The sequence below is a fragment of the Plectropomus leopardus genome, chromosome 18, assembly GCF_008729295.1.
Source record: "Plectropomus leopardus isolate mb chromosome 18, YSFRI_Pleo_2.0, whole genome shotgun sequence".
NCBI classification, from domain to species: Eukaryota; Metazoa; Chordata; class Actinopteri; order Perciformes; family Serranidae; genus Plectropomus; species Plectropomus leopardus.
In genome coordinates, this window is record NC_056480.1 from 19,524,248 (window position 1) to 19,551,031 (window position 26,784).

A 26,784-nucleotide genomic window follows, 5' to 3' on the forward strand; every position below is an offset into this window, starting at 1 on the left:
ACTTTTTTTGTGGAGGCATGCACAAATTTGTTTTTGTCCCAGTTTGTTTACATTTGTTTACATTCTTCAGCATGACGTCTTTTAGGTACATCAGTTTCTTTCCAAGTAAATATGCACTCCTAAATCCAATCGTCCGTGTTTAGCTTACGCCACAATGAATGTTACACGTTTCCATATTGTAGCAGCTTGTTAGCTAGCTAGCTAATTAGGATGTTACCAGTTTCTTTGGTTATTAGACCACACTGAGTGAGACCGCATTGTATAACTGAATTAGACATCATTATGTTCAATAGCTGTTATATACAGCTATTATAACACAGCTAACAACCAATCAGATTGCTTGATTTGATGTATCCATTTTAAACATTATATATATGACAGAAAATAAGGAAAAGCGTAACATGTCCCGCTTAAGATCTAATTAAAATGTATACAAATAAATAGCTTGAAAACTGAAAGGTGAATTATTATTATCCATGCATATTCTTTTTTAGATATTTCTATATTTTCTTACAAAAAAAACACATGATTTGGATATTTTCAGCAATTTAACAAAAACACAGAAAGATAGATGATAATAGGTCACATAATATCCGGCGACTGATTCATAATGACAAAGCAAACCTTAAAATGTTTATATACCATATGTCAATAGCACTATTGTGTAAAATAGCTTGCATCTCATCTTGCCAAACGTGGGTCTGAATAAATCGGTTGTACTGCCAGATCTTTTCCTTTGTGCTGATGTCAGAGCTCTTGCAGTTGGTATTGGTGACCTTTTAGATAACAGGTGTCACGTATGAAGGTCTGTCAGGTCGGGCTATCTATTGTTACACATGTGAGTGACTCACAGAGGTGGGGGAAGGGGAGTGGATGTACCATGGCTAGATAAAAGCCACTGGGTGAGGGTATGGGTGCATGCGCTTATCATAATGGTTTCTTGGACATGTCGTCTTCTACTAGAGGTTGAGAGGTCATGGGAGAAAAGAGAGGAGAAATAGAAAGCTCAAAATCAGTCTCACATTTCATGTCAGCCACAGAACAGTCAGGCACAGACACATGACTTGTTTTTAAAAGAGTCTCAGTCGAAAAAAAAAGTCAGGAATGGTCTCTTGACTATTTGGTATCTTTTATGCATTGATATAAAAGAGTCATATCCAAAATTAAAAATGCATTAATTGCCTTTTAGAGAACAGCATTGCTATTGACCGCTGCAGTTGAGAAAAGCACGGAATTGAGAGAGATAATAACATGGGGAAAAAAATGTGCAAATTCTAACAAAAAAAAGGATCAGAGTGAATAAAAGCTCCTGACTTTGCACTCCTTTTGCTAACAAGGAATCTCTCAAACAGTGGAAGTACTTGGACTGAAACGGTTAATCGAAGGTCAGTCCTTGCACCTTGTAGTGCACAAAGAGTTGGGATAAAGGGGTTGTCACAAAGATTCATATTCAAATATAGACACATCATATCCTTACGGGGGGCAACAATACATGCATTTGACAAGCCAGAAAATGATCAAGGTGTTCCTTACAAGAAACATATAGGCTCACCTCTATTCAGTCACCACTCATCTCTGTAATTTCCATTCAAATGAAAGAACAGGATCATATTTGTAATGCTAATCCTGTGGATGTCTGTCTCCGTGCTGCGTGTGTATGGGCTGCAGGTAGAATGTGTTGTTCTGTATTCTGCACACACATTCAATCAGGGCGAGGGCTTTGTGGATTCTAATCTCACACTTTGTGATCTCCAGATATCCGGGAGGAGAGGTTTGTGCACTGGAATGTGAGGCAAGTGTTTGTCTCGATGTGACGAGAGGTTCAGCAGGAGATTTACATTTTTCTATTAGTGGAAAAAACAGTGGGACGTGACTCGGTGGAATATGATTAACAGAGACTTGGCTTTTCTGACGGTGGTTTTGGAAGACTTGTTTTTTTAAAAAAGGGGCTCGTTGTCTTTTTATGTGTGTAGATTTTGCAGCAGAGTTTCATACAAGGCATACGTTGGTCGCAGATTTTTTTTTCAGGAAATCAAAGATCAAAGAACAGAAGAAACTAACATTTATAGACGTAGAACATTAATATAAGAAGTGTCAGTATAATAATGATTACAGTTAAATGTTGTGCTCCCGTGCAGAAAACAAAGGGGAAGAAGAAAGGTGATGTGTGAAGTTTTCTGATGCATTGTCTCATGTCTCCTGAAAAGGCAATTCATTGTCACCGTGCCACCAAAAAGTGTTTTCAAAAAAAATCTGACAGACTGTGTGCCACCCTCAAAACGTTGTCCACTTCGTATTAATCCACATCCACATCCAGGTTGATCTCAGTACTCAGGTTGAGGTAGAAGAAGGCGTAGACACACAGGACGAAGAACAGGATTGCTGCAATGACCAGAAATGCATCCTGAGGAGAAATGAGAGAGGAGGTTTTAAGACACTCTTTTCTTCTGTAGAGTTATTTCTATATTTCTATCTGCCTCAACCCTCGTCTGTTGTAATGCACAGGAGCACCTCTACTTTGCTTGCATGCGTTTGTAATTATTGTGCTTAACTATTACTGTTGTTATTTCTATATTTGCCAAGTCCCTGTTGTCCTTCTTTTCATCTACATGTGTTGCATTCCTAATAGCTTTTTACCAGTCTGAGTATGTTGTTTATTAACTTGTTTTGAAAACTAAATATTAAACTGTCATTTGTGAGTGTGCTTTTAAAGACAAATGTAATTATAGGACTGTCCATCACCACACTTTCATTTCAGCCATTAAAGCTAAAATCAGTTTGAATCTGAAGATGTAAACTGTTCTAATAAAATTAAAACTAGTCCCCACTATTGCAGATAAATCGGAAAATGTGTTAAATATTTTTTTTAACATCAAAGCTGATCAAACCGTATTGTTCTGTTTCTGTGGCAAGATGACTGCATGGTAACAAATACTTACTCTGTAACTGTAATTCTTGAATTGCTGCATTAAGACTTCTATTGATCTTTGTTTACATCGCAATATTTATACTATTTGTGTATGTACACAATGCATGAAAAAATAAGCAACTGCACAGGAAACTGAAAGACATGTTTTCTTTTTCTTTTCATTTTTTTAAAAGGTTAATAAGTTCACGTATGTCAGTGTTTTCTGTCCACTAAGACATCAGCCTGAGAGCCCATCAGTTGGCATCTAACACCAATACCTGGGGGCAAGGGCCAATATTGTGGGCATATCAGGTGTAGGCAGCAGATATATGACCTAAGACTCCCTCTTCCGTGCGCTGGTCAGATAAAAACAGATATCTATATATGAATGCAGTTTTGGGATTTTAAAGGCAAATACAAAGCTAAGTTGTCATTAAACAATAATAGAAGGATGCCAAGATTACATGTCTGCCAATGCATTCTGTTTACCTGCTGTTCAAACGTGATAGGTCAATACTACTTGCACTAAAAACTGAAACCAGAGCCCTACTAAAACCAAAATCGTACACCGTCACGTAAAGATTCCGAATACGTACGCAGAATCTCTCTTTCTAGAGATTAATAGGGCTTTAACGGTTTGTGTATTGGTGTTGAACCGTCACGTTTGGGGTCACATGCATGTATGCAGATTGCTGTATAAATACGGACGCAAAGTGTAAAAGTGCGCGTTACGCCCAGACACATTTAGTTGTGCGCTGTTTGCAACACGTGTTGTGGTTAGCACAACAAGCAGAATGGCGTCAGTCGCACTATGGCACGATGCTGGACGACTGTGGGTCCTGGGGTTCCTCATCAGTCACAACAGCAACGGAGAGAAAGAGCGTTTAAAAGCTACTGTAGCTCCCCTACACACACTGTGCCGGGACTAATGTTAAGTAAAGCTGCCAGGTTTTGGACACTTTTTCCAAAAACAATAAAAAAATGGAGAGACTTTTTATTTGGGGTTTCTATAGTTCAGTCTGAGGAAAGTCTGACAGCACATCACAAACCTCTGAAGAATGAATCATTGATTTGTTTCAGGTTTTCTCTTGATGCAAAGAGATGAAGTAGAAACACATTGTGGAGTAAAATTAGAGCCACATTGGAGAAAAAAAAAGTACAGTATCACATTTCTGAAACCAAGCACTGAGTGACCACAGTATTATAATCTCTTTTAACTGCAATCAGTCTCCACTGTTCTCCTGCCATTTGTACAAAGAAGTTAAACTTTCTTCAGCAAAATGGCCTATTTTTCTCCTTTTTTAAAGATTTTTTTCTATTGATTAATTGTCAAACAAATTGAGGCTTTCCAGAGGAGTGGCATTCAACTTGAAAATGGGAATTTGGAGCGCTCGTTCATTATGTGGCGCTCACACGATTACAATCTTCATCAGCTGGAGTTTCATTAGGGCCACTCAGAGTATTGAACAATGCCAGTTATTCTTTATCAAGAGAACTCATTAGCAGCAAACTTTCTAATCAACACTGGAGAGCTTGGAGGGCTTTAAAAGGGTGCGGAGTACAGTCTGATTGGGGGTTATTCAAAAAGAAATATTTGATTTGAACATGGAAATTAGTTTTTACATGCAAACTGGGCCACGACAACAAAGGTGACATGACAAGCAAATTTAAAACACATGACTGTAATCCTACACACATTTTTTTATTGATATTTATGATCTTATATTATAATCTCATATTTATGGACTCTTTAAGACACTGTAGGAAAATCTAACATGATAAACTGATCATAATTTATGAGAGGGAAACTGATGGTGCAAAACAAGGGAGACATGTATAATATCTGGTGGTCTTATGTTTTTTTAGTTTGGCCAGGGGGGAGGCACACGCAACTTTAAATCGTTGCATTTAAAGATGTGTGTGTGTGTGTGTGTGTGTGTGTGTGTGTGTGTGTATGTGTGCAGGATCATGTGAAAGGTGGTGTTGTTTTTGTGTGTTAGGATGGGTGTCTGTCATACACACATATTCTGCTGAAGTGCACAAACAGGTTGTGTGATGATGGGATGTGCATTCTGCATATGAAATCAGCTTTTTGTTTTGGTGATAACTCTCAGTGCTGTGTGGTTTGCTCATTGCAGTGACTCTATTAGCTACATTTGATATAACTAAAAAAACAATGTTCGGGTCTAGTTATGTTGCAGTGAAGGTCATGCAGGCTGCCAGAAAAAACTGTATACCTTCCATAAGGATCATGATAAAACTAAAAAAAAAAACCCACCTCAGCCACCCCATCTCTCTGATAAATAACAAACAGTCCCTAAACGGGCCTGTGATGTCTCATTGTGCCATATACTGTATTTACAAGTGACATAAAGTTACAGTAAAGGAAAATGACATGCAGGAAAGCAGCAAACAAGACAGATGTGGGGGGAAAAAACAGGCAAACAAAAAATATATGAATGACAATTAGAGAAAACATCAGCTCAGTAATTGCCGTATGTAGCACACACACACAGAGAAGACTGCAAATTCAACCCACTGGCCAAACTGCAGAGAGAAATGACAGAATGAAAAACAAGAGCGAAAACGAGAGAGCAAAACAAGTGAGAGATAAGGCTCGGCACAAACGAGGGGTGGTGGGGGGCTAATAATAATTCCTCTCTGACGAAGGGGGGTGAAAATTAAAAGGCGTCACGGCATCCACAGCTATCTGTGTACATGTTGTAGTGCCTAGTCATCAGCAGCATTGGTCTTCATTAGCCTCAGCCCACATTTATCTACATCCCGGCAGCCTCCAAACAGCTTTAAGTCCTTGCTTAATTGGAAAACTTTTAAATTTCATGCACTTTAGTTTCATATATTAACCGCCAGGCTCCCACTGCTTGATTTACTTTTCTATTTTGCCTAGGCCTCGGAGAAAAGAGAACTGTTATCAAATCACGGAGGCTTGATTGTTTTCTCCTTTTTCTTGTGTTCTCTCACAGCTTTGAAAAACATGACAAAGAGAAGCGTTTGTAATTCTGCCGACAATATCGCAAAGAAAATGTTGTGCCTCTGACGCAGGTAAGCATTTCGCTGAATTGCGGCTGAAACAAAAGGATTCAAGAAATCGCAATCATTTTTTTTCTCTCTCTCTCTTCTTCAGGTTTCACAGAGAAAGAGAACAGCTGGTTATAGTGACTCGTCTATGAAAACAAGCTGGAAGGGGTTTTGGTGAAAACACTTGAGTTGTAGGAAGCACCTGCACTTGATTGAGATCATTGTTTTCGAGGAGAGTGGCCCACTGTGTTGACTCTTGCCTCGTCTCACGAACACATTTGTGTGCGCCCACTCACACATCCACACGTACTCAGACGCAAACACACAGCCTCTCTGCCCACATTCTGATGGAGTCCCCTGGATGGGGCCCAAGCATCATCATCTTCATCATGTGGCTCTCTCAGCAACGGCGGCAGCTGCAGCACACTCGGCATGCTGGGAGCTGGGTCCCTGTCACCCTGGCGACAAGCCACAGCTCAGCAGACATCCCCTCATCTGGTCTGCCTTTTATTCTCCTCCTGGGTTTGTTTGTGTGTGTGTGCGTGTGTGTGTGTGTGTCAGTCTGTATGTGCCTACGTGCTAAGCAAGAGAGATTCAGTGTGTTTGTGGCTGTATGTGGGTGGCAGACAGACACCAGCTACAAACTGTTGGTGCATTTGGGCTGCGGTTGATAAGCACATCTCATCTGTACAAGTCGCAGCAACAAATAACCAGCCATTAGCTTATATTTCATGGCTGGTTTTAAAAAAAAGTTGCTGATGATTTGTTTTATTGGTGGCTGTAAAATGTAACTTAACACGCTGATATCTTAATACTTCCTTTGAGGGATCAGTAAACACATCCTGAAACCTTTATACTTTCACACTAATTAATTTAAAAATTTTAACAACACTCAATGAATCTAGCCTTTTTTCAGATGAATTATGTCTTCGTCAGGAAATGGTAAAAAAATGCCCATGAACATTTTCGGTGCCGTGGGTAAAATTGCTTGTTTTATCTGAGGTTTATCAAAACGTTTACCTGAAATAAGTGCTTGAAATCAATTTCTGTCATTCAACTATCAAATATTAGACTAAAAATCTCAGCACTATTTTTTTGCATCACAATCCTACAATGAAAAAAAAAACTAACATGATGAAAAATGTAATTAAAAAAGCTGATTATATTATCTGAAATGAATATGACTTTTATAGAGCTAAAACATTTTTTAATGCAACTCCGCCCTTTCTGCATGCATAAAGGACACTTTTTAAAAACATCTCCAGGAACAGAAAAGGTTTTCTTAGTACTATTATAACTTATTGAGTATTTTCATACAGCCTGTTGTATGTTAAATGCCATACAAGGGGTGGGCAGTGTGTGTCCGCACATTAACGCAGCGAGCTGCCTGTCTGTAATCAAAGCCAATACATCAAGATTTCACCACCTCTAAATGGATAGCACTTTAAAAGGCGACGCTGAAGCTAACTGAATCAATTAAGCGCCAGACTAAAAAGGTAAGCTTCTCATATTTTATGTCGATTTTATTTCCTTTTTTTCTAAAATGCAAACAAAATTAGCTGAATTTGACATCCCTATTCCAGACCAAACTAGCAGCTTGTAATGCTTGTGTTGCTACCAAAAACTGAAATGAAGAAACTGGATCACAAAAAGACAAAATATATGCAGCAATAAAAATAAGCTGAAAACAAAAATAACACCATATATAGTCTCACGGTATACACGACAATCACAAATGACAGCTGGACAATACCCAGAGTCATTATCTGTAGCCTCCATCTTTCACCAGTTCCATAAGCAATTTTTTTTCAAACTTTCTGGGCTCAGCAGCTACTGTAAATAAGACCGAGGGAAAACAGTGCAGGACTGAACAGAAGGCTAGTGTGCCAATTAGACAAGGCAGCAGACTTGTTTCCTGTGCTGCAAGCTAGTGTGCTGGAGATACTTCGAAGGCTCTTCCTCTTCTCTGGGCAAACTGACGACTTCCTGCCAGCTTCTTCTTCTCTGCTGTCGTGAACTCGTGCGATCTCGGGTTTGAATGAGCAGAACTGAAAATATGTCCACGCTTGCATTCAGGCAGTAATAAGTTACTTCTGTAAACACACCTTGACTACATGTATGAAGGAGAACAGATACAACAAGTGGCAGGTTTACGCCACTTCTGAGGTCAATGTTTTGTGCAGCCCGACAACTGATCGCTGTTGTGGGAACAGACGCTCTCCCTCTCCCTCTCCCTCTCTCACTTTCTCTCTCTGAGTCTCCATCCTTTTCCCTGCCAACTTACCCAGACTGCCCTGCTACTAGGACAGCCCCAAGGCAGCCTGCTCTGGCAGCTGCCAGATTCTCTGTGCCCACATGTCTGCTGGTCCTTCTGAGATGCCAGCTGCATCTGAGATCGGCATCTCAACCGGGGACGTGGTGAAAGAGGGAGAAGGAGAAGAGACTTAATGCGCACAGCAACTTGCCTTCAAAAAGCGCAGCCAAATCGCTGCTGTCAACCAAAGGTTCAGAGACAAAGAGGGAGGCTTTCTGCTGTCATCACAGAGAGTGTAAAAATCACAACTTTATACGCTGAAAGGACTCGATGGGAAAGCAAGCGTGACCAAATATCCATTACATTTGGGCTGAATTTCAATCGAACTCGGGGCCAAAGGGTCTAAGTCAGTTTAATATCCTCGTCCCAGAGGTATTTTTAATCCGACCTCTGAAAATTCCCCTCATCTTGGGCGTGAAAAACCTGAATTATTCATGAGCAATATCAATATTTCAAGATATGGACTAATCTAATTGGATTAAAGACGTGCTTAATGAGGCCTTGCGTGTCTAAGAGATGCATATTTTAAAACCTGACCATTTCACCCAGTGTTTAATCCTCACTATGATTTTGTTCATCTCTGTGTACTACGTGCCAACTGAGGCTTAATGAGGAAGTGAAGCCTTTTGGCTTTCGACGCACTGTAAACAGAAGGAATTCTCAACACCACAAAAGGAAAATAAACATGCTGGGAAAAAAAAAGGAAAATGTGTCTGAATGATGTATTCTTTAAAGTGATTTTTTATTTTTAAGAGCTATAGAATAAACACTTGAGGACCTGATTTCATGTGATGGAATCTGGAAATTTAAAAAAGGATTTAAACACCTATGATGGTACATTCACATGCTATTTCCCCTGGCATGGGATTACTCTATATAGAGAGACCTTGAAATAGAAAAAGTGTTTATTGGTAAGCCAACTGAATGAGGTAAAAAGCATAAACAGCGGTTTGCCAGAGTGATAAACGTGGAGTCATCCATCTTTGCCTGCACAACAGCTCCTAATCGCTACAGTGTGACAAAGCAACGGAGAAAGACGCACTTTTCTCTCCTGGCAACACCCTCACCGTCCTTTACTTCCACGTTACCCAACTCCATATTATCACCTTCTTATTCTTTCTCTGCTCCTTTTATTTCACTTCCCTCTCGCTCCACTGCTTCTTAACCATTAAAAGACTAAGGAAACCCTTGATTTTCAATTCATCCAGGGATTCACTGTGCGTTAAAAAGCTGTCTTCCTCTTTTTTTGTCGACATGACAGAGTAATGTAATCTTTATGGAGGACTCTTCCATTCCTTCCTTTCCCAAACGATAGTTTTCAACACTTGTGCAGATTTTCAAAAGGACAGGCAGGGGGCCACAGCACTTTAGTTCAGGTGGATATATATCATTATATTCCCAAAAGACCCACTGCAGGTTATAAGAGAGCTAAGAGTCTGTGATGTGATCTAGTGAGACGAGCTCTCAAACAGACACACAAATGGAGAGAAGATGGCTGGGAGACGGAAAGACAAGAAAAATCACAGATGGGCCAAGACAGACAGGCAAGCAGTAAAAGTGGAAGACACGTAGATACAGACTTCAGTAAAGAGAATAGAAGTCCAGGTTATTCTCACCCTAAATCCAGAGGAAGTCTTCTTTGCTTCAGCTTTCAGTCGTGTGAGCTTTAAGGCCGTCTTTGTCTTTTTGTAGTCCTGCTTACCTGAGAGAGAATAAAAGGGGCACACAAATTAACTGACTTAAAAATTGTCTTGTTTCATTCATTGTTGTCAGGCAAGCGGAGACTCGAAGACGTTATTGCAAGAAATAGTTTGTCAATTATTGCACAGAATAAATAAACAAGATATAAAGTGTTTTTGTATTTGTTCTACTGGTTCTGAAAGGCAGATTTGTAAGCTTGAGGCAGAGACAGGGCAGCTGTTTCCCCCTGGATCCAGTCTTTATGCTAAGCTAAGCTAAGCACCTCCTGGCTGTAGCTGCAAATTTAACAATTATGAGAGCATTTGATCTTCTAATCTAGCTCTCTGCAAAAAAGGACATTTCAATCTATCCTTGTAAGTTCTGCTTCGACAGCGTAGCTATATCAGACTCTAAAGTTGAAGTTTTTTAAGACTTTTCAAGATCATTTTTAACCAGTTTATTTATCCAGAGGAGCAGGACTCATTTGACAAAAAGAAATGAAGGATGGATGAATGAAAAAAAACTGAATTAAAGACATTTTGAGGTTTTTTTGAGGACCTGCATACACCCTTTCCCAAAATCCAACAACAATAGCTTTCAATAACACAAAATGTAAAAAAAAAAAAAAAAAAAAAAAGGAAAAAAAGAAAGAAAGAAAAAAAGGCAAAAGTGTTGAAATTTTACAGTTTATACAGTTTAATTTAGCCACACACGTCGCAATCTGCACATGCATCCAATATATAAGATCTTTTTCTGGCCCGAGCTGCACACAGCTCACCTGTGCTTGCTTGACTTCCCCTGAGCTCAACTCTCAAGGGTGAGTCTTGTGGGCAAACCGGCCACCTGGCAAAGCATGTGTGTTTATGTGTGTGTGTGAGCTTGCTTCACATGAGGCAGGGCCGGCTGTCTTGGTCTAATTAGAAACAACACACTGCAGGAAAAGGAACTTTGCTAACAATAGGGTGGAAAGGCAACAGCTTGCTGAACAGTGTGTGTGTGCTCTGGTGCTTCTACCTTTGTGAGAACCGATTCACAGGGCAGGATTGTCGACAAATTAGCGAGACCTTGAAGATTTTGTTTGAGAAAATTTAGTCCAGGGTTATTTTTAGAATTAGGATTAGGTAAAAGCTGAGGTGAGAGTTGAAGTTAGACGTTCAGATGGTTAACATTTAGGTCATGAGCTGGGGAATAAATGGATGGTCCTCAGAAGCAGAGAGGAACAATATAGAAACATGGGTGTGTGTGAGACGGAGCTACAGCCCCAGGGTCAGCTTCGAGGTTTTTCTCGGTTGGTGATGTGACATGTGGAGGCCACTTGGTGTTTTTACTCCCAGCTAATTAAGCCTCATTTACATCAGGAGAGGGAGCAAGAGAAGGAGGAAGGAGTGGAAAGAAAGCCTCCGTATCCATCTGGAAAGGTTGTGGGAGAGAGAAAAGTAAAAATGAGCTTGTGAGACGAAAGGGTAAGGAGGTGTGTACGTGTTGTGATTCCAAAAACAAACAGAGCTGCATACCACTGTGTATCATGTCTCTCGAGGAGCAGAGGTTCTACTCTTCTGGGGACAGCCATGGAGAAGAGAGGAGATGACCATTAGCATGAAGTTAAGCAGCTGCTCTGTCTCAATACATGTACTTTTTCTTTTTCAACCTTTTCACCCTCGCCTACTTCTTTTTCAGAGATCTTGCACTCAATTTCTCTCTCTTTCTCCATCCCTCCCGGTCCTGGACTCCTCCTAAACCTCCCTCTGACTCAGTGGACGGCTAATAGAAATGGGGAGCATGTTGCCAGAAGCAGACAGTGAGCGTGTGGGAATTCATTAGGAGGGCCACTGGATGTCTCCTCCACTTGTCAGAAAGTGGAGAGGGGGGAATTTTGATTGGAGGGCAGCTCAGGTTGCTCACCATTCACGGAAATTGTAAAGGGATTTTCAGACTGCAAATGGCTGGTTGTGATAATGTAAGACTAGAAGAAGCTACATCGAGTGCTACCGATCCCATATTAAAGTACAAAATACAGAAAGTCAGATACATTGTGAAATGTGTAAAAACATGCTGACTTAATTGATTTCACTTTTCATATGCTTGAATGACTGGGCCTTTATGCTTTCAAACATCATCGTTTACCAATCAGATCCAATCTGATCTCAAAGATCAGTAACAGGGCAAATCAGGGCATTTTTTAACTGATCGGCTATACTGAGCTATGTAGAGCCCCATCCCATCCTTTGTTTTACATCAGCTGTTTTTACTTGAGAAGCTTTCATGTACGACAAAACAAGTGCAGCTGTCATCAACTCTGCACCTCTACTCCACGCCACATCCCACCTGCCATCAAAAACCACACGCCATAAACAGCAGCAAAACACAGTATAACATTGTTTCTTGTTCTATTTACCGAAGACGAAGAGCACTAGAGAACCGATGACAACCTCGCTCACCACGCCACTACAAAGGACTACAAAAGCTCAGCTGGCAAAATTCCATTAAGAGTCATTATTATAGTAGCCTAAGCCAATGACATGAGAAAAAAGGTGAAAAAAGATACCAAAAATAAACTCACAATGGAACAAAGTTCATTAGAGCAACTCAGACAAGGGCTGCACCGAAGCAGAAGATACTGTAGAGCTATAGTTGGTTGCAATCTGCAACCTCAGCGAGAGACGCCACTAAATCCTAAACACGAGACATATAAGCAACAACTTAGAGGCAGCAATAGGATTGAAATGGCATTGCTCATATACAGTAACAATAATCTAAGGTTTAAACCAATTTGCCCCAGGGAGATCTGTTCAAATCCATGATCTCTGTTGTGTAACCTGTCCAGTACCCAGCTAAGAAAGAAAAAGTTGCACACTTTGAATTAAAATTGAAGCCCACAACTTGAACAGTCTGTTCTTTCTGTTTTCATTCTAGTTTGCTTTGTCTGCCTGCCTGTTTCCTCAGGGAGCCTTTTCTGCACCAAAGTGCCCAAGGATACTCAAAGACAGAACAAAATCAGAACTTAAGCAAGCTGGAGTTTAAATTTCAAAGGCAGGATTTTGCCCAGCATTTAGAACAAACGTCTTCCAAAACACGCACCTGTGCTGTTTCTCTCTCACTCGTGGGGCTAAAATTGTTCTACATTGGGAAAAATTGCGTTTATATGGAAAAATTAATAACTACCCTATACACTCACAACCATCTGGCAAGAATCAATATTTAACTGGAGCAAAATCAAAATAATTACACCAACTAGGATTATCAATTGTTGAGGAGAAGAAATACCAGAGAATTACATCAGGCTGTGTAAGGTAGTGTAATGCTGTTGTATTACAGTGGTGTGCTTCTTAAAGTCTCATGTTGGCTCTCTGTTGTGCACGGGTCTCACTCACACTCACACACTCTCTCTCACTCACACACACACACACACAGTCCTGATGATATTGCATTGGGCTTATGAGCACTCCTATTTGTCAGTGCTGCTCCCCTTGCTGCACCGGCTCTGTAGACACTTTCTGTCACCAATTATCTACCTACGCTGGGCTACACACCGTCCTCCAGTCCCTCCCCACTTCTGCCTGCCACACTGAAAAGGCATCACTGTCCTCCTGTACAGCAGCGACAATGCTGTGTCTCAGAGGAACATTAGCCCTTGTAAGGCGGTCTAGAGTGCCTGCTGAGAGGCTTCCCTAAGTGTGCCTTTCATTGAAGTCATCACTGATTTCATGTCAAGAGGACAAGAGAAAAATGAAAGTGGCCTTCTCCCCCCACCCCTTCACACCACTTACTGCACATTCCCTTAGATGTGTGCTTCATGCTTTTTCCTGACTTGTTTGTCGTCCCGTTTACCTTTAAATGCTGTCTGATTAAGACTGAGGAGAAATTATTTTTATCTGGAGCTATTGTTCTGCTTAGCATAACGAGACAGGTAGGGGGTATTAGCTAAAATTAGCCACAACTGATTGAGCACTCAAGGGGAGGAGGGTGGGGGGAGAGGTATGTGATTTGTGTGTCACACAAATTGGGCATTTAAGTGAAGCTAGAAAAGAGGTAGACATCTCAGAGTGTCACAGTTTGTGTGAAAGAAAAGAAGCATTCGTGGTAAAAAGGAAAACAAAAACACTCCCGGCCATATTGGTAATGACAAAAACAAACCTGTCAAGATGACAACCAACTGATTCTCTAACAGTGGACTACTGTATAGTGGTGCAGAGTAAACACTGTAGTCATTCCTCTTTGTCTTGTCTTTGGAGTCTTTGTTGCGTAAAATTGTGTCAGAAGCAGTAAATAAATACAAGGCAGATTTTTAATATTAAAAAAAATCTGCATATATGATGCGAGACGGCATTATTGTTCAGAAATAAAGCCATAACACTTTACAATACAGCACACAAAAATATGAGCAGTTATTAAGGGATGAGTTAGGAACGACCAAATTGTATGTTGTCGACATAATCTACTATTGAAAAACGTTTTAAATCACAGTATATCACTGTATGTTATGCCAATGCTCAGCATATCGCCAAATGTTTAAGATGGCAATAATATTGCATCATGACTAAAGTAGCGTGACAATATCCTATTTTGAGTCTTCTGGTGATTAACACCCCCACTGTTGTTGCCTGAACCTGTCTAAAGTTGTTTATCTAACTGTTTGTGCCTGGATATCCATTGGCTACACCAGATTGAAACCAAAATACCAAAATATTGGCTGTTGCCCCCAGAGGCTTTATTGTCATCAGATGATGGCTGATGGGCTCCAAGAGTGGTGAAAGAATAGCTCAGCAAGCATATCCATTGTGCACACATAGACCAAATACAACAGTTTTTTGTTAAATGTTGCCCTTTGATGCCTTATTTTGGGCCACGAAAAACTATGTATTTATTGGTTTATAGGGTTTCAAGTATCTGTTTCCGCATTCTGATGCGCTCGACAGGAAACATATATGACTATGTCATGGAGGAACCATTGATCGCCTTGTGCCAAGCTATGATTCTTGCATCAAACAATGCATGTATTTATGGTGGAAAGTAAGTCATGCCTTGCACGGTTTCAATTAACCTCATGATGCTTTCTTCATACAGCTGTCGACCACATTTAAGTCATGCATCATGAGACTGCTGCATCCTCATCTGAACTAAAAATTATTTGCTACTTAACCAGTAAATAAAGTCTTGACCCAATACATTTCTGAGACTCATTACAATCTTAAACATTTCCCAAGTCGCTGCCTTCTTGTTTATATCCCTGTATACATCCCTTAGCATCCCTGCAAAAAACAAAGTTGCTACTCGAAGCTGCATTACCAGCCCAGTATACCACATCCCGCAAAAACACCTCTAGCTGTGTTTGTCTAACACCTGCAGCAAATTTCAAACTATTCACATGCACGAACGTTATATTTTTATCCCTAATTAAAAATCAGTGAAACAAATGCAACCTTGACTTCTGTATGTCATGCCTTTAATACTGCTGGAAGAAAAATAAAAGTTACAGATTTTTGAAGAACATAGTAATTAATTCTACTGCTACTTATCAATTCATTAGCTTCTAATGAAATTATTTTCTGTTTCAAACATGGAAAAACAACTGCCGCTAGATGCAGAAATTTGACCTCAGGCCAGGATAGTTCTAAAGAAACAATCCATTAAGTATAAAGAGTCAGTTAAGTATTTACAGATGCTGGTGGTTTGTTTGTCCATGTAAAAGTCAGCCAATATTTTAAGGTTTAAAAAGCATGAGTGATCCAAACGAAACACAAACATACCTGAGGAATTCAGTATGTGTTTGTGCCTTTGGGGACTGGTTGTCCTGCATATGTTCTACATGCAGAGTGATGGGGTGATTTGGACAGACAGACCACTGTCCAGTTCTCTCTGAAAGCCCTAGGATGATACAGGCAACACACTGACAGTGTGTCCAACAGTTCCCCACGCTTTGCTTCTGTGTCTATGTGGCATGGCGGCCAAATAGTCAGTGAACACATGGTGCAGATCGCTGGCATCTGCCTTGATGCATGGACGTGGAACTGGAGGGCTGATGGCAGACACATGGGAAATATTGATGCCTTGTCCTTTGCATCATGTGCAGCAAGGAGTGCAGAGGAGAAATCTCGCAAATTATTTGAAAATTTTAGCTACAACGATTACTTCTCATTAATTAATTTGATAGTCCATTAATTGGTTTGAGTCATTTTCAAGAAAAAAAAAATCAAAATTCTTTAATATGACTATTTTATGGTCTCTTTGCTCCTCTATGACAGTAAACTGAATATCTTTGAGCGGTTGAATTATTATATAACTTACCCAGTAACACTTTATTAAGGCCCAAAATTATGTATATTTATATGCAGGCAGCTTGGGTGACAGACTGTGTGTGTGAGGCTTCTCTACAGTCTAAATATGGTCTAAATATGGTCACTTCTGGCTCCAAAAAAACAAGATGGTGACAGACAAAAATCCAAACTCGAGGCTTCCAAATGGGAGTCCATAGATCAATTGGTGACGTCATGGTAGCTATGTATATATGTATATATGTATATATTATATAGTCTATGCTATCTACAGATATCAGCTACCGATCAATTTCTCACATTTATTGCAAAAAGTACAAGTTTGTAGGTTTGACCTTCTCATGATGTGTAATGAAGCCAATAATTACCAAATTACTGCACTTGAAATCCTGGGTGTCTTATCTGTTGTAGACAATTTTCCCCACTTTGTTCAGCAGGTAGTAGCAATCACTAGTTGAACAGAGTGACCACTCACATTTAAGACTACTGTAGCTTTATCCCTCCCAAGGGCATCTTGGCACAGTCAATTACAACAGGCTTAATAATGGTATTTAAAGAGAGTGTCAACAGTGGCCGGTTGATGGCCATCTGACATGACAAAAGCACTCCAGCAGAGATGATGGTACAGCTCAACGACCAGCCTGGACTACTGCTGATGCTCCATGAATAAGCCATTCTTTTCACAAAGAAGGAAAAACAGTAGAAATTGAGGGGTTGGAAGGAGGTGGAGGTAGAGAGAGGACTAAAGTGTCCCTGACACCTGTGTTACATATTTCTGAATTGATGAAATGTGCTGTGAAACAAAACACTAAATGGAGAGGATAAAAAGCAAAATAAAACCAAAACAAAAAAAAAAGATTTGCTGTGCCCCTGGTAAGGAATGTGACAGTGGGAGATGAGCTTGTTATGTTATGTCTGTCTCTCATTTGTTGGACCTGCCGGGTTTTACACAATAGCAGACGGTTGGCGAATAAAAAAAACCTCCTTCTTCTCTTCCACTATGAAAACATATAGCTACAACTGACATGTTGCTTTATGAAACAGCTCTTACAGCAGACTAAACATGAAAGATACATTTCTCACAAGACTATCATGTCTGCTATTGCTATCAGAATGATAATGACTTTGTTTTAGAAAATTAACATTGAAAGAAAAGCACAAAAGAGGTATGAGACAAAATGGTGCAAACAATAAAACATGCATCAAAAGAAATCATTCAGCTTAAGAGACCACGCCATGAGTCGTCCCGTTAACACAAAAGTAACACCAGGAAATATAAAACCAGGAATAATCAGAGGAAATGAATCACCAGGGGCCAACAAACGACCATCCACTGGGAGGAAGGGGACCAGTCCAGAACAATACCACAGTTGACACAAACTTCAGAAGGAGGGGGAGGGAGATTAGTACAGAGCATTTATTGATAAATTGAAGAAGAGGAGGCAAGCATCCACCAGGGTAGAAGGGTGTGTGATGATTTTAAGACAGAGACTCCATCTCCATTTGACCTGTAATGAACTTCTGTCCACTTCAAACCTCGCAAATTGAGAAATTGCTCTACAGCAATAAAAGCAGAAATGTTCATTGTAAAAGGGTTATGGAAGCACAATTTCGTATTTTTTTGCTAATATCAAAAAGAATGATAATCTCCAACTCTTTTAAACCAATTGCTGGTGCCTTTATATGCACCTTTTTTAACCTAGTGCAGAGAACATCAAGTCTCTCCCAAAGTGGAATTAACATATTACCTACTACCTACTCTACTACTTACTGTGATGGTACACTGGCAGGTGCACACATAAAATACGTAAAATGCTTCTCAAAATATATGTGTTCACCGGGCAAAATGAGAAAACTACTTAAACTTATGTATTATATAAAATATATAATTTTTCTGAAATATTTTTTAACAAAACTGCAAAATTCATCTTTTTTTGACAGGCTTGGATGACTCCTGACTTGACCTATTTCAATGAATTAAATTCACATAATTCAAGTGTTATCTCATTGGCCTGTCACATCAGCAGAAATGATCACTTCAGGCCAAAGCCAATATTTAATTTTAAAGCCTTCATAACGTGCTTGTATTATCATGCATCCCTAAAGAGGACCACTGTTGTAGAGAATCTGCTTCTTAGATCAGAGGTCTCCTGTGTGGAGACACCATTGATATATACATGGTAATTCAAGGTGCCATGCCAGTTTTACAACTTTTATCTTTTGCACTGTATCACTCCGGTTTCACACTGGGCCCAGAAGCACACCAATTTGCCATGGAGTGCTGAATACTAACTTACGGCGCCCATTTTAATCAATTGGGCTGTTCACACTGAAGGCGCTGTGGCACTGTGCTCCCTGGCCGGCTCAGGATCTGCTGCAATAGTTTTGACATATATAGCCAATTTTTACCGCAAGCCGTGAGTGAATCTGGCAAGAACACACACTGATAAACCACTATTTTTATTAGAAACAGCCAAGCATCTACTATTTATGACTGTGTTTTTTAAATTCAAACTTAGTCCACATATTTGTTGGTTGTGTCTAAACAGAGAACCAGAAAAATGAGCAGACACACATACACTCATACACACGAGAAAACAGAGAGAGAGGTTACTCATGATAAAATGATAAAATTTAGCTCTACATGTAATAAGAAAAGAACAGGGGAGAAGATTCTCTTGTTGATTGCCCCGGAGAAAAACCAGGCACAGGCTCACTTGACAATCGACATATTGGCGCGCTTCACACCGCTTCCGGTTACAGTGAAAACCTGGCGCTGCTCTCTTCGGCTCGTCCTCTATAGCTGTGTTTGTTGCCATCTCAATAAAGGAATTCATTCTCACCTTTGTCTCACATATGTCAGCCCATCTATAATAGGTTCCTGGTAAAGATACTATGAGATCAATGCCAATATCAGGGCTTTAGTAAGTCTCAGTCCATGTAGGGCAAAAATCTTTTTCCTTGAAAAAGTGGGGGGCTTTTGCGTGTACTAGCACTACTTAGTCACATCTCATGTACATAGTCTGCCACTCCTGAGATTAAAAGTGAAAACCTTATCGGCCTATAAGGAGAACATAGCTTCCCTTTGTGTTTGCATCAGCTCTAGCTGCTCACAATTACCCAGTTTTGCCATTGGCGACCTTTTGGTTTTGCTCCACAATAGGAAAACAAAAACAAAAAGACACAATACGAGCTGTGATCTTCAAGCAACCACAGCTGGCATGCTAAAGGGGACCAAACTTTTGATTGATACCTACCATATTGCCTGAGTTAGGCCTGTGATGTAAGGGGAACAACGGGGAAACAAAATACTGCAGGATTACAGTGGTATTAAACTTTGACAAAACAGCTTCTGACATATCAAAGGGGTAGCTTTGTAAGTGTGGAATTCACTGTCCGTCAGTAATGTGACCTTAGATGCCGCTTGTTCGTCTCTAAGTGTAATTACTTCCACAGCTTTTATACTGGTTCTACTCCAGTGAGTCTGGTTGAAGTTTCTCTTCAATCCAATACAAATTGGAAAAGTTTCCAGGACTGTGCAAAGAGATTATGCTAATTTCTGCATAGCCAAAATTGATAAAGGTCTTCAAAAGAGTCAGGCTGTTATGCAGTTTGGGATATATGTGAAACTACCACAAAATTGCTCCCTGCAACACAGTATCATGTGCGATTTATTGAGTGTGATGTTAGCTTGTTTCTGTGAGAGAACACTGAGTTTATTACCGAGTTGTGGTAAAATTGCCCACATCAAGCAATGAGTTATGATCTCTCTTAGAAAGAAGTTACGAAACAAGCTGTAGACCAATCTCAACTGTCAAAAAGCATCATGAACTAATCTACAGACCTTATCGTTTTAATTGTCAGTTAATATATTGATTATCTTTTTGATTAAGCTATCAATCATTAAATAAACAAAATGTTAACTAAATGAGCCCAGAGAATTGATTTCAAGTTATGAAACAATGACAAGCAATCTGAGCATTTATTCAAAGCTGCAGTAGGAAAATAGTAGAAATATGGAATGCCTCACAAAAAACCCACTAACACCCGCTAACATCTGGCTTTTTAATGCAATAGAAAGGCATACAATCAGCATTCAGACACGGGTCAAATAACTGCAGTAGTCTGGCTCTGATCTGCATTGATGTTAACAAAACAGCCGGGTGAATGTGCGAATTTCAGCTCCTTAACTGTCCTTAACTGCCACAAATAATTACTGTCCATGTCCTCCTAAGCAGCGCTAAAACCTTGATCCGAATTAGTCTTTACCATACATAATCGACATGTTTATTGTGTTTATTGTTAGACTTTCTTTTAGATTTTTTTTTTTTCCGTCTTCCTTTTTCAGACAGTTTAGACAGATGTTGCCAATGCTGGAACAGCAGCTTTATCTGCAGGATTTGTCACCATTGAATCAGATTTATTCACCGGAGGGACCATGACTGTAACAATAAAATCTGGATACTGCCATGGAGGCAGGACCCTGCTCAATCCTATGAAAGGTGTTCAGTAACAGGAAAAATGCTCTATTTCGGCGGTATGAAAGTCCCTGGGTCTTCCCCATTAAAGGACCTCTAGACCATGCATGCTACGTCTGAGTGGGTTACCTTCTGCCAGCGGAGCGTCTGACTTCCAGTTTAGCGCTTTGCTGGCTTGAATGACAATCAAATAATTTAATCTTGCTTCAGACTTTCCAAATGTTATCCAGTTGAATGGATTAAGTCTTGATAGTGAAATTAATAATTTCGCTGAGATTTGACGCTCATAAAAATTTGTTCACTGATCTTTTTGCGAATGTGAGTCAATGGGAAAAAAGTCGTTCTGGGACCATAGCGCACGTGAAGAACCCGAACGGTGTGATTCCACTTTTGCCTACTATGTAAAATTTGCTTCAACGTCTGGCGCATTCAACAGCCCATGGCAAAGGTCTGTCTCTGAAATGACCAATGATTGGCCAAAGTCTCCCATTATGGCCTAGATTTTCTATGGCCTGACTACAGAGCCAAGAGGAGGTCAGAAGTCTAGTTTTCTCTCAGATCAGTTGAATTACATTTTTTATTTTTTATTTTATTTTTAAAAAAAGCCAAAATTTTCCTGCCTACTCCAGCATTAAATCTTTTTACTATCGAGTCAAAATATTCAATCAACTGACAAAACCAAATGTTGTAACAGTTAATTAATTTACTGATGATCAACAAATTGATTAACCAGCCAGCTCTAAGATGAATGAAGACTCACCAATCTGTTTTCGGTACTGATCAACTGGTAATCTGGTCGCACTGGCATCCTTCTTCCCCATTCTGCTTCCTGTGCCTGAAATAAGACACAAGAAGAAAAAAACACCTTTTAAGAGACAGAATCTCACAGCTGGGTCTCGAAGTAACACCTGATCATTTAGCTTCATCAAATACGGATAGAGCTCCATTCCGCTTACTGTAGCCCGATATAACTTGTGAAATTTGCAGAAAGGATTCAAGCTAATACACAATCATATATCGCGAAGAGTCGTCAGTTTCGATCAGGCAGATGGTTTATCTTTCACATACATCTGCTAGACATAATTAAATTAATTCACACCATCTTCCATGTGTGTTATGTTCACACTGTGCGCACTTCCTATCCATCTCATTTAGTCTAACACCATTTCCCTTCACACCACGAGCTCGCTTTGATTACCCTGACAGCTCAAAGGGAAGATATAAAGAGAAAGAGCTTGGAGTAATACAAATAGTATCCTTTGGCTCGGCGTGTAACTATGCAAGTGTGTGACAGAATAAGTGTCAGTCTGTGCCAAGGCTGTGCATTAATGGGTGAATGTACAATCACCAGAAATAACTACCCCTGTATAATAATTTCCTTTACAAAGTGCTATCGTACATGTTTAATGCATCCATCCAACATACTTGTTTCTCAGTGAGCTCTCTGCTCTAAATTCCAGAGAGGCTCCCTCACAACACACTGCATCGATCAATAGTGTAGCCTTTTGTTTAAAATAGTGGAAAAAGCGAGTATGAGTCGAGGGGCAGGCCTGTGCTTTCTGATGACACTTCAGTCCCCCTGGTCTGTTCTATAGCTGAAAGATTTAAAAGACACGCCTGATATGTTCTGACAAATAAAATTCAATATCTGTCAAGTCCCGCTTGTACAATAATAATTGATTATCTTTTTTTTTTAAAGCATGTTTAAGTGTGAAATAGAAGAAAAATGTGTAAGCAGGTGTGCACAGGGGAGAACAGAGAGGCGAATACGAAAGGGGGAAAAAAAAGTATCTATGTGCATCCAAGAAGAACAGGAGTGGTGAAGAGTCTAGCGGGTTCGGCAGGGGAATAGAGGAAAGAGACTGAATTAGCATGTTCAAGGAGCGTGGCTGGCTGCCTGTGCTGACTGATGCCTTCTCATGGGAGACCGCCGCCTTGGGAGACCTGAATTTTACCTTACACTAAAAACACTGTTTTCAGCTACATTTCAAACACTGTTAGTGCCAGCAGAGATGGAGGATGTATGCACAGCTATTGTTCTCCAGCGAATGGAAACCAGAGTCAGCAAATTAAAGGACGTGAGAGGAGGACAAAAGGAAGAGAGGAAATTGCCCAAATGTAATGTTTACAGTCAGACACAGTAGGCTCTCAGACTGGCAAGCTATGTTGCACTGTGCAGCAGCATTACAATATTATATCTAAGCTGCTTGGGGTCATTCCACTTGGAAATTTCTACAGATGTGTTACAGTATGTTTCACATTTGCAGTGGGGAAAAGATATATCAAGGCACAGAGCTGGACAATATATTGATATTTCTTCAACTTAGTTTTTCATTTTGTTTCAACAACTCTTACAATCATACTCACAATCTTGCCTTCAGTTTTTTTTCATTTCTTTTTTTTAATATTCTCTCCACTGTGTCCACATAGACCAGACTTCATTTTATAATAATGGAATAAAATTTAGGAAATTGGGTGATGACAATAATAATAATAATAATAATAATAATAATAATAATAATAATAATAATAATAAATAAGAATAAGAATAATAATAAGAATAAGAATAAGAATAAGAATAAAAATAAGAATAACAATAGTGACGAGAAGAGGAAAAAAAAACAAAACACACACACATACACAAGACATTTAAGCTTAACGACCGGAGGAGTAAATCAGAACAACAACAAAAAAATACAAAAAAAAGAGAAAAAAGAAAGGTGAATGGGGGGTAACAATTAGGGAATGAGTTGTACGTGAGTGTGTGTGGTGATTTAAGTGTAAGAGTATGCGTAATGAGACAGGTTGAATCTATTCAGACTGTGTTAGAGAGACTAGGATGCTTTAATGAATTAACATACCCATGGTAGGGGCCCACCTCTTCATGAATATATCATGATAACAATAATGCATTGTCTTGTGTAATCTTTTCATAGTTTTAAAGGCTGTATTACAGTAAATTTTATAAACTTACCAGACTATCCTATTATGTGCCTTTACCCACATTTTTGATGACTGTTTTTCAAAAATCTCATTGTGTAAATATTCTTTGAAAGCATCAATAGTCAACCCTTCAAAATCAGTGCAATAATGTTGAGGTCATCAAACAGATCACAATATTTGATTTTCTCCATGTCAGTCCTTGAAAGGTGTTGCACTGACTATTAGAAAAAAATATCTGAGCAGATTGATTGGTCCCTTTGGCACGTTACATTTATAGATGATACAGCTAATATTACGTTCTACATCATTAAAAGTCTTTGTCATGATAAACACTACATTCAATGGACCAAGGCACACCAAAAGCAGCCAATCAGAGCTGAGGAGTCTCTAACCAGCTGTTAAATCACGCCAATCACTGCTTGATTGAATCACTGACATGACTGACAGCTGCCTTAGAGACTCCTTAGCTCTGATTGGTTGTTGTCATTGCAGTAAGGCCATCAGAGGAACTACAAAGAGGCAGAGGAGCATTGTTTTTTTCAAAGATCATTTGTTATTTTGTGATGTGTGAAAACAGTGACAGTTTGAGCAAATATGACAATTTTTACAAGTCACGAAGTACAGCTTTAAGGGTGAATTTTCCCTCGCTAAGTTTAAGTGTTGGGAATACTGCAAGAAACTAAAACACCCACAAGCAAACTTAACTGAAAAAGTAGAAAGAAGATGAATCCTGAGGGCATACCGACATAATAAGAGCATGACTATGGAGTAATGCTGGATAAAAATACACTAAGTTGCCAGTTTATTAGGTACACCTGTCTATAAGATATGTCGCAATAACACAAAGCTACCCTCATAAAGTTTCAAATGTTCAGTTATGTTGGAAATATTTGAGATGTTGATTCAACTTTTTCAAGCAAGGACCATGCATAAAAACATTTATCTCAAAATGACAAGGGATGATTCAGGCCAGATTTAGCTATTAGCTAGTTTATATCTGCAGTTCCTGGGCAGGTATTTAATGTACACTCACTGGTATTAATGGAAAAAATGTTTGTAATACTTCTTAGTACAATATGTCTATGTAACACCTATTTATAATAGTAAAAAAAAAAAACGATCCAAAAAACCCCATTCTAACGTTGATACATTTAGTATTTATTATAGGGCAAATGGATTAGCCTGCATTGGTTTTATCTACATAGACCTAATAAAATGTGACATGCAACGTCAAGAGCATAGCATGGTGTTTAAGAGGAATTATGATCTCTGTATTTTACAAATGTGTCTCTCTATCTGTCAGTATTGTGGAAAACGCCCTTCTACACTCTGATATTATCGGGCTATATAGTTTCTGAAAGTCAATAATGCATACATTTGCAAAATTTCGTCTCTGCAGTCTAAAACATGAAGACAAAAGTTTCAGCGCATGCAAAACTCTCTGCAGAGCTTTTGAGAGATTCAACTCTACAAAACTCAGAACAGAGTGGAGATGGACTGACAACAGACAGCTTTCATTCATTGCATTCACGATACTTACACTGCTCGTATTTACCGGGAGAAAAATGTCGCTTAGTCGAGGTGTTTCTGCATTACAGGACGTCTGGCTGTTGTTTGTGGACACGCGGGACGACAGAATTGTCAATTTTACTGTACTTTGGTCCAAATTTCGCCAGAATGCCAACACATCACTTCTCCAACAGCTAGTTCCTGGTTTACGCGTCAACACCGATGACAAGCAGCGCTTTTCTCCAATCAGACACGGTTATTTGTCGAGTTGACCAATAGTACGAGTGTGAGGCGGGGCTTTCAGACAAAAACACTGGAGGAGCACGTGACGACTTGATAGTCGGCGCACCCCCACTCATTTCAAGGTAAATAAAAAGCCCTGATTAATTGTATGATACATTTATAGCTATAAACAAATTCGTTTAAATTTGAAATGAAATATGTTGTTTAAACTTATGGTTTATTCTGCCTAAGTGAAGCATTAAAGATCAGTGGTGAAACAATTTACTCACATATTATATAACATTACAATGAAATATTATAATATTAAAGCACTATGCGATTATGAGGTAATTTCCTTATTTTGCTCCATTATACTACAACTCCACCACATTTCAAGGGAAGATCACGATTTTTACTGCACATTTATCAGACAGCTTACTTTGCAGATCAATAGTTTCTATACAAAACATATCATCAGTTCATAAAATAGGATACATTGCTGTATAAGGTTTTGAAAAAAGCTACTTTTGAATTGTAGTAAGTTACAGACTGGTAGGCCATCCCTGTTGAAATGTAATAGGAAATGTAACTAATCACTTCATCAAAGTAATATGATTTATTAAATTTGATTACTTTTTATTACATTTCTAAGATGAAAACTACAGATAAAGCTAACAAGCTCTAAAAACAGAATTATGTAGCACTCAAATTTGCAAAAGCAACATAACTCGTGTTTTACACTACATATCACTTTTCAGTGACTAGAATAAAGGCCTAATGTCACTCCTTTGTAATTAGCACATTTATTTTGTTAAGTAACTGCATTTTTTTTACACATATTTGTCTCAGTAACTGTAACTAAATACAATTACATTTATTTTTATTTATTTATTGTAATTACATAACTCCATTACATGGAACTGGTTACTCTCCAACACAAGTGGTAGATTATGCTAAATTAGCTCAATCTTAAGCAACCACAGCATTAAAATACCATTTACATCTGAATACATTAATATTGATGATCTTATAAAACTGACAAGGACTACCCTGCATGATAAGTACTTTTCATTCATAAATTTTCTGTTTAAAGTACATTTTGTTGATAATGCTTTAACATACATATATTTTTGAATGCAGTTCTTTTAATAGAAATTTTTATCATTTTCTTGTGTGCTGGTGCTACTAAGGCTGAAACTAACCATTATTTTCTTGATATATGGGTTTTATTTGGGTCTATAAAATATCAGAGTTGGTGTAAAATGTCAATCAGCATCTCCCAAAGCCCAAGACGACATCTTCAAAAGCCTTGTTTTGTTCACAACCGAAAGATGTTCCGTTTACTGTCATAGAGGAGGAAACAAACCAAAAACAAACAAAAAAAAACAATCATTTAAAAAGCCGGAATGAGACAATTTA

At 39.1% G+C, this 26,784-nt stretch overlaps 1 protein-coding gene across 1 annotated transcript; it reads right to left on the minus strand.

Annotated features, from left to right (window-relative positions):
- Positions 1–390: 390 nt before the first annotated feature.
- triqk (triple QxxK/R motif containing) lies at positions 391–25,342 on the minus strand. Its single transcript, XM_042506509.1, has 4 exons — positions 25,175–25,342; positions 21,452–21,526; positions 9,878–9,963; positions 391–2,404 (listed from the first exon to the last, which is right to left on the minus strand). The coding sequence occupies exons 2-4, from the start codon at positions 21,510–21,512 to the stop codon at positions 2,297–2,299; spliced, it is 255 nt and encodes an 84-aa protein (XP_042362443.1). The 5' UTR covers positions 21,513–21,526; positions 25,175–25,342; the 3' UTR covers positions 391–2,296.
- Between the last annotated feature and the right edge of the window lie 1,442 nt (positions 25,343–26,784).